Source organism: Myxocyprinus asiaticus, chromosome 40, assembly GCF_019703515.2.
Source record: "Myxocyprinus asiaticus isolate MX2 ecotype Aquarium Trade chromosome 40, UBuf_Myxa_2, whole genome shotgun sequence".
Taxonomy (NCBI): Eukaryota; Metazoa; Chordata; class Actinopteri; order Cypriniformes; family Catostomidae; genus Myxocyprinus; species Myxocyprinus asiaticus.
Window position 1 is genome coordinate 25,531,375 of NC_059383.1, and position 13,707 is coordinate 25,545,081.

The following is a 13,707-nucleotide window of genomic DNA, read 5'->3' on the forward strand; positions in this document are numbered from 1 at the left end:
GGTGATTCACATTCTTCATGCATATCACCCCCTACTGGGAAGGGAGGACAATTTATGATAAAAAAATGACTTAAATATTTAGCTGTTTCTCACACACACCTATCATATTGCTATAGAATTTATGGATTTAACCACTGGAGTCATATGGATTATTTTTATGCTGCCTTTATGTGGATTTTGGAGCTTCAAAATTTTGGCACCCATTCACTTGCATTGTACGGGCCTACAGAGCTGAGATGTTCTTCTAAAAATCTTTGTTTGTGTTCAGCAGAAGAAAGAAAGTCATACACATCTGGGATGGCAAGAGGGTGAGTAAATGATGAGAGAATTAAAATTTTGGGGTGAACTATCCCTTTACTATTCCAACAGGTCATAACTGGACTACCATAATGGCTTGACCGGAACTTTTCAGAAAGGAATGTGTCAGGAAGAGTCGGCCGAACGTAATGTTTTCTTTAGAGGTAAACAAAATTAATATCGCCCATACTTTTGATCGGCTCAGCACCACAATCAGCGACACCTGCCGAGTTGGAAATTGTTTTGCTACTGCTTCCACCTGCTGTACCGTCTGCTGCTGAGAAAAACGGAACCTTTTGGCCCAGACTCATCTCATTCACACTACCCCATGCACAGACAGGGTTGGGAGGGTTACTTTTGAAATGTATTCCACTACAGATTACAGAATACATGCTGTAAAATGTAATTTGTAACGTATTCCATTAGATTACTCAAGGTCAGTAACATATTCTAAATACTTTAGATTACTTCTTCAGCACTGGTAAATTTTTTCACTTGTTTTGACTACAAAACGTCTGCCAGTACAGTAAGACTAAATACACGTTAAAAATACATTCTCTGAAAAACCTAAATATCTTATGCAGTGTTGTTTCTAAAACAAAATAAATCAAATTGATCTTGTTTACAGGATTTTTAGATATTTTTTACAGGAAAACAATACAAAAAATATGATCAAGAATAAGATTTTTGCCCTAATATCAAAGGTCTTACTAGAAAACAAGAAATGATGATCCAATGTGAATTTTCTTGATAAAAAAAATATGATCGTGCCTGGTAACATGTACATGTAAAATGGCTAGAAATAGCATTTTAGCTTAGCGTAAAGCTGACAATTTACACAAGGTTTATTTCTATTTCTTGTGCTCCAAACTTACTTCAAACTTACTTCTCTGTCTGCTCGTATGAATGTAACACATCATAAGAAAGTATTTCACCGCAGTTCGAATGCACTTTGGATCACATAATTTATATATGTATACATTTTTCCATCTGAAAGGAATAAATATTAAATGAAACAAATTACAATAAAATGCACAGTAATCTCTTCAGTAATCAAAATACATTTTGAATGTAACTATTCTAAATACCAATTATTTAAATTGTAACTGTACTGGAATACAGTTACTTACATTTTGTATTTTAAATATGTAATCCCATTACATGTAGTTAGTTACTCTCCAACCCTGCAAGCCAGCTACCCCCTCACCTAAACATTAATTTGTTGTGCATTCCTGTAGGGGTTGTGACTGATTGACTGACTGAATTAATTAATTCTTTTGCACGCACAGTAGTGGTAGACTACTCGATCTCCGCGTTTTTACCAATGGAGAGAGCGTAACAGTCAACTAGCGTGTTACGACAGTAAGTCGCCGTTTGCGGATACATAGAAATGAATAGGGAGAACCGTAAACTGACATCTAACTGTCGCAACATTTTCCCCGTCTTCTGTTATAAAACAGCAATTTTATCATTGCAAATTTCACACATAGTTCAATCAAAAAGAATTGTTTAGTGTAAACCATGTTGAAGATTAGCTGATAGGTGGTCAATTCATTAAGTGATGAGCTTCTTCCTGACAAACGTAGTTTATTCAGCACAATGAAGCATCTCCTTCATAGACATCCATTCGAAAAACGGCCTCTTGTCTCCTCGCCAGTGCACCTCCTATGTACATGGGGCTAAATTTGGTGTTGGTGTTACTTCTGTTCCGGAACTTTTGTTCCTTTGCGGCCTCCGTAGCAGGAGAGGCTCAGTAGCTACACTGGGAGCAATATAGTTTCGTTAATGTGTTGTTTTTATCCTATTAACCAAACAAACAAGTACGTGAAATGGCTGCTTCTTTCACGGTAGGACATATTTTTGTTCACACACGGCCTAAAATGTTTAACTGAGACAACAAACAGGAGGCGTTTGTGTAATATTGGTTAGCAAAGACTCTAGCCACAAACTATCGCTCAGGATTAGTACAAGAGAAAGCTACAATGTCAACAACATTTGTGTGCAAACGGGACCTGAAATTGAGCGGCGAGTTACTGCAAGTAATGTTTTATTGTTCTGTTTTTTGAGGTTGTTTGTTACGAAGAAAATCTGCTGAAATTATTTGTAATGGCTTAATTAATGCTCAGACAAGTTGAAAATGGAAAACAGTTCATAAAAAGGCTTCAAATTAGCAAAATATGCAAATTATGAAGTCATACATTTTTGAAATCATCAGTGACACATTAAAGATCCACAATAAAAAATATTTATGAGCTAGTTTTGCGCGTAATTTTGACATTTGTTTGAAATATTCGTCTGGTAAAGGAGTTTTGTATTATTCGTCTGGTAAAGGATTTTTTGTAGAGACAGAAAGTATTACTGACACATATTTCCAACAGATTGAAGAACAAGATTTATTGGAATCTCTAGAAGATCCAACAAACCTTCGGTGCAGAAAATGCCGCAGATGTCTCATAGACTCAAGAAGCCTCATTAAGGTAGGTGAATGATGACACTATATTGTAAAAATAGACTATTGTATTCTGTTTCTCCTCATGAAATGCTGACTTCTTGGGAACTGTCAAATAAATTGATTAGTTGCTGAGTATATTATTGATCAGTGATATGTTTTATGATGTTTTATGTTATTTCTATTTTGTGTTATGATTTTTACAATTGGGTTGTAATGATTCATCATATATTTTTATAATCTTGTAATTTTTTTTTGTGATGTTTTCCATGGCATAATTGATTATTTCTCCAAATTATGTTGTGATTTTAAAGGGATAGTTCGGTAAAAAAGGATAATTCTCTCATCATTAACTCACCCTCATGCCATCCCAGATATGTATGTATGTATGTATGTCTTCTGCAGAACACAAATGAAGATTTTAGAAGAATATCTCAGCTCTGAAGGTGAATGGTGACCAGAACTCAGAAGGTCCAAAAAGGACATAAAGGCTGCATAAAAGAAATCCAAAAGACTCCAGTGGTTTAATCCATGTTTTCAAAAGTAATATGATAGGTGTAGGTGAGAAAGAGATCAATATTGAAGTCCTTTTTTCACCATAATTTTTTTTTCTTCTAAAAATCTACTTTCAAACAGCCCTCCTGAACACTATTCTCTCCTAAGAGGAGTTCTTCTGTTTTTTGATTCACATTATTCGTGCATATCGCCACCTAATGGGCTGTTGTGCAAAAATGATTTATTTGTTCTTTTCCTTATTTTTCCCTTTTTTTCAATAAAAAACAACTCCGTCCTCTCGTGAACGTGCACAAGAGGGATGGAGAAAGTGTAGGTGTGTGTGTGTGTGTATATATATATATGTATAAGACTTAAGATCTGTTTTTTACCAACACCTATCTTAACTTTTCTGAAGACATTGATTTAACAACTGGAGTGATATGGATTACTTTTATGCTGCCTTTATGTGATTGTTTGGAGTTTCAAAGTTCTGGTCACTACTCACTTGCATTGACTGGACCAACAGAGCTGAAATAAAAAAACAAAACAAAAACAGTCTGTGTTCAGCAGAAGAAAGTAAGTCATATACATCTTGGAAGGCATGCGTGTGAGTAAATGATGAGAGGTTTTTAATTTTTGGGTGAACTAACCCTTTTAAGGAGACTGATAATTTGCAGCACCATAAAGATCAAGACAAATTTGATGTTAATTTGACATTAACATGGCTTTATATTAATACAGATAGTAACATCTGGGGAGGCTGCAGCCACATGCAATGTGTGGCATTTGAATGTTGAATCTTTGCCTGATTGGATTCTAGCAAGTGTTAGCCAGGTATGCGGTTTTCATATAAATATTGTTAATTGATATCTTTACATATTTTCCCAATTTATCCAAAATGGGCTATTGTCAGTCATGTGGAAATGGTGCTCTTTTTAAAAAATTTTTTTTTATCTATTTTGAGAAAATGTACCCTTTTCTCAGGTCCATTGGACAGTTGGAAAATTAAACTGCCAATATTGTGGAGCTCGTCTTGGAGGCTTCAATTTTATAAACTGCTCCAAATGCACCTGTGGACATGATACAACAGTACATCTCAGTAAGAGTCGGGTTGATCAGGATTTACAGCCTTCAGTCCTCTTCACAAGACCAGACAGGACTAGAGGACATACTGAAAGAAGGAAGAACGAGCTTTCTTTTCAGACGGTAGGCTCAGTGACTGAACTGCAGACAACACAAATACAGACCGCCCAGTTAGATACAGTGCCTTCTCCTTCCTTCACCCTTAACTCCTCCTGTACTCTGCCCCATGCAATCTCTGCTGGTGATGTGAATGAAGCTGAGATAGTGTCAAGTGAAGAATCACAGATTCTTGGAACTGTTGAGATGGCTAGAGATGTGCCTTTACCTTCTGAATTGGCACTCTCACCACTGTTATCTGATTTTCGGGAGAACTTGGAGGAACGTCACCTGGGTTCTGCTTCCCAGATTAGAACCTCTGTGGACATAGCAGTGTGTCCAGAGCCTTTGAGAACTACCTCCTCCAACGCAGACCCAAAGTTTTTGAAGAGAGAGAGAAATCGCTTAAAAAGCCTAAGAAGGAAGCAGAGGAAGAAGGAACGTTGGATTCAGAGGCAGCAGGAGGCTAAAGAGCTGGTGAGATTTTTTAAAGTCATAGGTAGTGACTCTGTTTGTTTGTTTTTTTTTCTTTTGTGCTTTCAACAACAAGCTAGTTTAAGGTACGAGGTTGGAGGCAAGCAAGAAATAGATGTATGTTATTAGATGAGGAGCTGTGTATATGTAGCTGAGGAGTCCTGGCATGAAGTCAGAAATAGATCCATGGATCAAAGCAGGCACAAATCCACATATTGGGCTGCTGCAAGAACCCTGAGGATTTTAATGAGCCATTTACAGCTGTATATGGCTCTCGCTGCAGGTGTCATTAAATTATGGATTTTTTTTAATTTTTTTTATTTTTTGGTCTGTTATCAAATAGGTATCCAAATAAAAAAAGAATAAAAATTAAAAAAAAAAAAAAAAGAGAATTTCTCAAATTAGTTTTATTATATTACAGGGTTCCCACGCACCCTGGAAAACCTGCAATTTTGTAATGCACTTTTCCAGTCATGGAAAATTAGAAAAATACCTAAATGACCTGGAAAATAATTATTAGTCCTGGAAAATATTTTAGTATAATAAAATGGTTTGTCTGTGTTGCTAGCAAGGTTTTTGTTACATGTACCAAAACATGGTATCGATTGGGACTCGGAATAGGAGTCAAATACACAAATGCATATAGTTTTGTCACTGCCGGCGGCTGCGCATTGCGAAACAATGTCAACAGTTAAGGGCGCTTACACCCTCATGACTGATTACAGCTGCAGCCAATTGTGTGCTTGGCGCGTACACAATGAGAAGCAGCACTCGTGAAACTTCTTATTTATAAACAAACGGAATGAACTGGTACATGTACCAACCGACTGAATGAGAGGGGCATGTTGTTCATTTACTTCAGCATCAGTATGAATCTACCTTGTTCATCACGGAGAGAAAAGGGCAGAAGAGCTATTAATGTGTAAAAGTGACTGATGTTTATACACGTTGAGGGGTTTTCACATGACTCGCACCACGCCTGCCAAATACACTGCCTGGCCATAAAAAAGTTGTTGTTTGGATTTAAATAAGCAGATCCTTAAGAGCCTATGATTGGATCATTATTGAAGTGATTAATATGTTTCAGCTGGCAACAATTCTTTTAACCCTAACTGATGCAGTGTGTAGCTTCTAATTTCTTAAACAACCATGTCAGAAGACATATCCTGTGGTCATGGAAAAGATGTTACTGTGTTTTAGAAGGGGCAAATTATTGGCCTGTATCAATCAGAATCAGTATCAGAATGAGCTTTATTGCCAAGTGTTCTTACGTACACAAGGAATTTTTTTTGGTGATAGGAGAAACAAGTGCACATAGAACATTACAGTGAGACACAGAATATAAAACAAGGTAAGAGTATAAATACATACAAATAATAGGACATATAACAGAATGGCATATGTACATGTGCAAGTGGTAATGTATGTGCAAGGTAGGGGTATGTACAGTTATTGAATTAAATATGTGAATTTACATATGTACATGAGATATGCATTTACATTATTGCACTATGGGGGAGTCCTGAGGCAGTTTAATTATTCATGAGGAAAATGGCCTGAGGGTAAAAACTGTTCTTTTGCCTGGATGTCCTGGCACTCAGTGCTCTGTAGCGCCAGCCAGAGGGCAACAGTTCAAAGAGGGAGTGGGCATGGTGTGTGGGGTCCAGAGTGATTCTATCTGCATGTTTCCTCATGTACAGGTCTTGGAGGGTGGGCAGGGGGGCACCAGTAATCCTCTCAGCAGTCCTGACTGTCCGTTGTAGTTTCTTTCTCTCTGACCGCACCAGACAGCCAGCTGATCAACCTCCCATCAGACTCTTCACCATTGTGGATGAGGCCGATGACCATGATGTCGTCTGCAAACTTCAGGAGCTTGACAGTGGGGTCTTTTACATTGCAGTCATTCGTGTACAGGGAGAAGAGCAGTGGAGAGAGAACGCATCCCAGAGGAGCACCAGTGCTAATGGTGAGGGTCCCGGATGTGAGTTTCCCCAGTCTCACTAGCTGCTGCCTATCTGTCAGAAAGCTGGTGATCCATCGACAGATTGGGATGGGCATGGAGAGCTGGGTCAGTTTGGTTGAGAGAAGATAAGGCATGATGGTATTGAAGGCTGAACTGAAGTCCACAAATAGGACCTGTACATAAGTCCCAGGTCTGTCGAGGTGTTGCAGGATATAATGCAGTCCCATATTGACAGCATCAACCACAGACCTGTTTGCTCGGTAAGCAAACTGAAGGGGGTCCAGCGGGAGTCCAGTGATGTCCTTCAGGTAGGCCAAAACCAGTCTCTCAAATGACTTAATGACCACAGATTTGAGAGCGACAGGTCTGTAGTCATTGAGTCCTGTGATTTGGGAGCGTTTGAAGCAGCAGGGAACTTCACACTGCTTCAGTGATCTATTAAAGATCTGTAGTCAGCGCAGACTTTCAGACTGGCAGGTGAAACACCATCTGGGCCTGAAGCTGTCCTAGCATTTTGTTTCCGAAAGACCCAGTACACATCCTCCTCACAGATCATAAGTGCAGACTGAGTAGCAGGAGGGGGGTTCCAGGAGGTGTTGGTGTGTGTGAAGTGAAGATCAGAGTTGGGGAGGGGTGTGAAACTGGGCTTTTCAAACCTGCAGTAAAACACATTCAGTTCATCAGCCATTAGTTGACTTTCTACAGAGTGAGGAAGAGGTGTCTTGTAATTGGTGATGCTTTTTAGGACTTTTCACACAGATGCAGGATCGTTGGCTAAAACAGTTTTTTTCAGATTTTCAGAGTAGTTTCTTTTAGCTACTTTGATTTCCTTAGTAAGTGTGTTCCTGGCCTGGTTGTACAGGCCAGGAACACACTTACCCCCCACTTTTGTAAGCATCCTCTTTGGCATGACGAAGCTGTCTGAGTTTCCCTGTAAACCAAGCAAAGAAGGTGATTGCTGAAATCACTGGAATTGGGTTAAGAACTGTCCAGTGCTTTATTAAAACCTGGAAGGATAGTGGTGAACCGTCAGCTTTGCGGAAGAAATGTGGTTGGAAAAAAATCCAAACGCTTTGAAGTCGCATAGAAAAAATCAACAGTAGAACTCACGGCTATGTTTAATAATGAAATTAAGAGCATTTCCACACGCACAATGCGACAAGAACTAACAGGATTGGGACTAAACAGCTGTGTGGCCACATGAAAGCCACTTGTTAGTGAGGCTAAGCTAACGACTTCAATTTGCTAGTGAGCATAAAGATTGGACTGTGGAGCAATGGAAAGAGGTCATGTGGTCTGATGAGTCCAGATTTACCCTATTCCAAAGCGATGGGCGCGTCAGGCTAAGAAGGGAAGTGCATGAAGCGACGCACCCGTCATGCATAGTGCCCACTGTACAAGCCTCTGGAGGCAGTGTTATGATCTGGGGTTGCTTCAAATGGTCAGGTCTAGGCTCAGCAACGTTATGAAGCAATAAAATTAAGTCATCTGACTACCTGAATGTACTGAATGACCAGGTTATCGCATCAGCTGATTTTTTTTTCTCCCCTGATGGGACGGGCATATTCCAAAATGACAATGCCAAGATTCATCTGGCTCAAATTGTGAAAGATGGTTCAGGGAGCATGAGGAATCTTTTTCACACATGAATTGGCCACCACAGAGTCCTGACCTTAACCCCATTGAAGGTCTTTGGGATGTGCTGGAGAAGACTTACGAAGTGGTTCGACTCTCCCGTCATCAATACAAGATCTCAGCCAAAAATGAATGCAACTCTGGATGGAAATAAATGTTGTGACGTTGCATAAGGTTGTCGAAACAATGCCTCAACTAATGCGTGCCGTAATCTAAGCTAAAGGTGGTCCAACAAAATATTAGAGTATGCAACTTTTTTTTTTGGCCAGGCAGTATACATTGAAGTCTATGAAGTGATGCGTCAGCACAACCTCAGCTCCAAGTTCACACCGAACTGTTTTTCACACATGTTTTTGCCTCACACAAATGGTGTCTTTGAGAGTACACAGCTACAAGAAATATTTTTAAACTGTCCAAATTTATGAAGCGATATTGAATCTCATTTATTTTAATTATTACCTTATCGTTTCCAAGTATTCAGAGACCCCAATTATTGAACTACAGTATAAAAAATAAAAAAAAAACGGCAAGACCTAAACATAAACGAGTCCTCTTTTTATTTTCTACAATCAAAGCAATTGCCATTCTTTCTCTCCTTCAAATACATGTTTTCAATGTTTATCATGCACATCTCCCGCTTTCTTGTGTGGCAAACTCATAAATTCGCCCCTTCGTGACGCTTTCTGCAACGCTTGTCATGTGGAGGGAAAAGTGCCGTTTGACGCTGGTGTTGAGCGGAGCATTGATGCCTTGACTCAACTTATGTGAAATGCACTTTAAATGATGAAAGGACATTACTCAGTTATTATTATAAGGCTATTATTGTTGTCTTTTATAAAATAAAAAAAATAAGTCATGCTCAACAGTTAAAATACTATAGGAAAATGATACAGTAGGTCTGCTTTGTTCTTATGCTTAAACATTCAACTTAAATTCTACTGCAAATTTTAATAAAGGAGAAGGTAAGGACATAATTGATACTCATTAATATTATTAGACTATTGTTGTTGTCTCGGATGAAAAGTCATTCTCGGCAGTTCACATCTCCAGAAGTGGTCACTAAAATAATCAGTTAATTAAACTGAACAAATGTGAAACTGAAGCAAGTCACAACAAAGTACCCTTTATTTTTGTAGCAAATTCTGCACAATTGTGCAGATAATTTTCTAAACTTGAATCATTAAAATAGCTCAAGTTGGTGCTTTTAGCTTATTCTTTTTAAAAAAATAACCCCGGAAAACATGTTCGTGGATCAGTGATTGCCTCACCTATTTCGCCTCTCATGAGTTTGCATCCCTGTGAGTTATACATTTTAGACAACGATGATAGTCGAATCACTGATTTAAAAAAATAAAAATGAATTCACACTGGGTTGGTAGCATGGTGATTCGGCCTTAATACCTCGGGATGTGAATTCATTTTCAATAACTCAATGATCAGTCAGCTTAACGTGGAATCTAGTCATAAAAATGGCATTAGCAATAAAATGCAGAATGTCATGGAATATGACATATTTGGATGAAAATGAATGTTGAATGTACAATTAATCAAATTAAAATTCTGATATGTCCTTGTGTGATAATTAAACTAAAAAAAAGTATCTGATTTAATGGAATAAATACATTATCTGCAAGTTATGCGTCCTTTAAAATGAATGTGTAGAGCCAGCCGCTCATACACTGAAAACACCTCATCATGATCATCACGTGTGCTCGTGTGTGTGAGATGATGACAGAGACAGAGAGCACTCTGAAGTGCATAGCACATACAGACTATGTATTTATTAAACTGAATCACAGCTTTACGTGGATTAATAATCAAACTGGGCCATGTAGCAAACTACTTATCTGGAGGTGAGAAACTATCGTCGAAAACAAACAAAAACGCCAAAATAAAAGCTCAATTTAAATGGATGCATGTGTTTTTGCTTAAATATTACACTTGTTTTGTGCATAAAATGTCCTGGAAATTTCCTGGAAAACTGTGCCTTGAAAAGAGTGGGAACCCTGTATTATGTTTGTAATGAAAATGTTCTATTAAATTAGAATATAATGCTAAATAGAAGCATTTTCACTAGTGGTCTTAGACTTTTGGACCCCACTGTAGGTCTGGTTTATAAATCGCTTAGTAACTTTTGTGTTTTTGTCCTCTTGGACCTTGACACCTAGTAGTGTGGATGCAGCATCACTCAATCAATAGTTTTTGGTTATGATGCCATCGTAAAATTTCACTATTCACAGTCAGCCATGATTAATTCAATCCAAGACTGAAAGTGTCCAGAAAACGGTGAATATTGAGATTAAGATAGTGGAATTTGGCTGGTCATGTGATTCTAACATGGCAGGCCCCATGAGGGAACCCTCTCCATGTAGAATAAAACAGCTTTTATAAGGTTACTGATCTGACTGGAGTCCTCATCTCATGTGAATGCTCATGATTCTATACATATGTTTCAAAATTGCAGTTCATTTCTTTAGAAGTAAAACATTTTTAGTAAAGAAAAATTACTGAGTGCACCTTTAAGAATGATTTGTTTTGCGTGTCTTCCACCTATCAGGCTATGAAGTCGGACCTAACAAGCAGTGATGATGAGGAGAAGGAGGGATACACATGTGCCGTGTGTTTAGATGTGTATTACAGTCCTTACAAGTGCCATCCCTGCAGTCATGTGTTCTGTGAGCCCTGTTTGAGAACACTGGCTAAAAATCGGCCAAGCAACACCCCCTGCCCTCTCTGTAGAACCCTCATATCCCATGTGCTCTTCCAGGAAGGTGAGTGGAAGAGATAAATTCCATCTTCTATCAGTGGACCATTACTCCTTTTTTATTTTATTTTTTTTCTCCCCAATTTGGAATGCCCAATACACTCGAAGTCCTCGTGGTGGCTTAGTGACTCGCCTCAGTCCGGGTGGCGGAGAACGAATCTCAGTTGCCTCCACGTCTGAGACCGTCAATTCGCGCATCTTATCACGTGGCTTGTTGAGCGTGTTACCGTGGAGACATAGCGCATGCGGAGGCTTCACGCTATTATCCGCGGCATCCATACACAACTCACCACGCGCCCTACCAAGAGCGAACCACATTATAGCGACCACGAGGAAGCTACCCCATGTGACTCTACCCTCCCTAGCAACCGGGCCAATTTGGTTGCTTAGGAGACCTGGCTGGAGTCACTCAACACACCCTGGATTTGAACTCGCGACTCCAGGGGTGGTAGTCAGCGTCTTTACTCGCTGAGCTACCCAGGGTGGACCATCATTCTTTATTTGTTTTTTGTTTGGATAAACCTTATCCAACAACAATCTAACCACCTGGTGTTCCTTTTGTTGCAGAACTCAATCAAACTACAAAGACTGTCTTCCCAAAAGTGTATTGGTCAAGACATGAAACCTTTCAAAAGACCAACTACTCCAAATGGCCTCTGCCCAATTGTCCGAAGCGCTTCCGTATTTTTTGGGGTTTGTTATCTTTTGTGATTTACTCACCTGCTCTAAAATGTGCAAGACATTACAAATATATTTAGTATGAGTTGATGTTACCCACTTATTCCTATTTCTTTGTTATTTCAGGGTTTCAGAGACATGGAGGCCCTGCTAGTCGGTGGCAGTTTCCCCGCAGAGCATTTGGACTTGATGCGTTGGACTTGGGGGACATGTGGGGCTGGCCATTTGACGTTGACTTTGTCATCATCTCCATCTACTCTTTGCACTGGGTCCTGGCATTCATCATTTTCTGTTGCCTCTGCTACTTCTTCCTCCTCTAATGTGCGGAGGGTTGGATCTCACTGTGTGTTGTTGCTGGACAATTGAATGTTGTTGACTGTGTTTATCTCATCAAGTGCCTCATTCTTTTATTGCAATTGTAGCTTCAAATCTGATGAAATATGATCAAGGTATTCTTTTTCCTGTGGAACCCACATTTGTGTGTTTGTTTTTGGTTGAGGTCTTACAGGGTTTGTGCAATCCATAGAAATTGAGTTGAGCTATTACCTAACCTAATATCCTCTGCATACATTTGACATTATTGTAATGCTGTAGAAAAAAGCAATAATACAGGACATGATGCCAAATCAGTTGGACACTTTAATAAGTTGCCTCTATTTCTGCTGCTTTTACGTTGAGCTTTTGAGGAGTGTGGTTAAAAGTTGTGATGTGCTAGTATCCAGTTAACGATTTCTTCTGCTTAAAAGGAATATTCCGGGTTCAGTACAAGTTAAGCTCAATAAACAGCATTTGTGGCATAATGTTGATTACCAAATAAATAGTTTAGACTCGTTCCTCTTTTTCTTTTTAAAAGCAAAAATCTGGGTTACAATGAGGCAGTTACTATAGAAGTGAATGGGGACAATTGGTAAATGTTAAAATAATTACTGTTTCAAAGGTTTAGCCACAAGACATAATATGTGTGTTAACATGATTTTTGTGCGCTAAAATTGCTTACTAACCTTTTCTGTGTAAAGTAATATATCCAATTTTTCAACTTTGTTGCCAAGACCACATTACACTCTAAACCCTGTAATATGCCTAGAACAGTAGTCTGCCACAAAAGTGATGATTTAAACAACTTTAAAGCTCAAATAATACACAAGATTTAACAGAAGAATAGATATGTGCTTTTTTAAAATTGTAAGCTTCACATTTTTGCCTTTAAACCCTCCAGAAATTGGCCCCATGCACTTCCATTGTAACTGCCTCACTGTAACCTCGATTCTTTTAGAAAATTGTTTTAGATGGTTATCAACATTGTGCCACAAACGCTATCATTTGAGCTTTACTTGTATTGAACCCAGAATATTTATTTAATACCACATGTTGTAGAATAATTTTAAAGTCTTCTATTGCAAGTTTGAGAACTTTTGCTGTTGTGCCATATGACAAATTATTTAATGTTGCTTTGGAAATGGCTTAGAATGATAGTCCCGAATCTCATGCTGTTATCTAAGACTGGGTATGTATTGGTTTGTGCCCACTTGATGCTACCATATAAGCATTATGAGAGCACAATTATTTTACTAACGATTTGAACCAGATATTCAGTACCCATGTGCAGTGATATTTGAGATGCAGATTACAAATAAAATACATTTTGTGAATAATTCCCCTCCTTCAACCTGAGCGGTCGTGTTTCTTTGGCAAGAGGGTCTATCCAGTGAATGTGCAGCCCGCAGCTGTGGGGCTCCAGCGGCGCTCGGCTCTCGACAGGGGTGAAGGTGACTC

General features: G+C 38.8%; 1 protein-coding gene across 2 annotated transcripts; it reads left to right on the top strand.

The window, feature by feature from the left end:
- The first annotated feature begins 1,817 nt into the window (after positions 1 to 1,817).
- On the top strand, positions 1,818 to 13,703 carry rnf180b (ring finger protein 180b). Of its 2 annotated transcripts, none has more exons than XM_051680402.1 (7): positions 1,818 to 2,144; positions 2,676 to 2,774; positions 3,983 to 4,075; positions 4,226 to 4,897; positions 11,050 to 11,263; positions 11,824 to 11,949; positions 12,061 to 13,702. In XM_051680402.1, exons 1-7 carry the CDS (start codon positions 2,127 to 2,129, stop codon positions 12,252 to 12,254), a joined length of 1,416 nt encoding a protein of 471 aa, XP_051536362.1. In that variant the 5' UTR covers positions 1,818 to 2,126; the 3' UTR covers positions 12,255 to 13,702. The 2 variants fall into 2 exon arrangements, with proteins under 2 accessions (XP_051536362.1, XP_051536361.1); XM_051680401.1 differs by lacking the exon at positions 1,818 to 2,144 and adding an exon at positions 2,157 to 2,336 and having other exon boundaries at positions 12,061 to 13,703.
- The last annotated feature ends 4 nt before the right edge of the window (positions 13,704 to 13,707 follow it).

Excerpts from the sequence above, each read along its gene's own strand:
- rnf180b (XM_051680401.1), top strand. The coding sequence starts at position 2,280 with ATGTCAACAACATTTGTGTGCAAACGGGACCTGAAATTGAGCGGCGAG. Across the intron at positions 2,337-2,675 it reads TGAGCGGCGAGTTACTGCAA|ATTGAAGAACAAGATTTATT; the intron begins GTAATGTTTTAT and ends TATTTCCAACAG. Across the intron at positions 11,950-12,060 it reads GCGCTTCCGTATTTTTTGGG|GGTTTCAGAGACATGGAGGC; the intron begins GTTTGTTATCTT and ends TTGTTATTTCAG.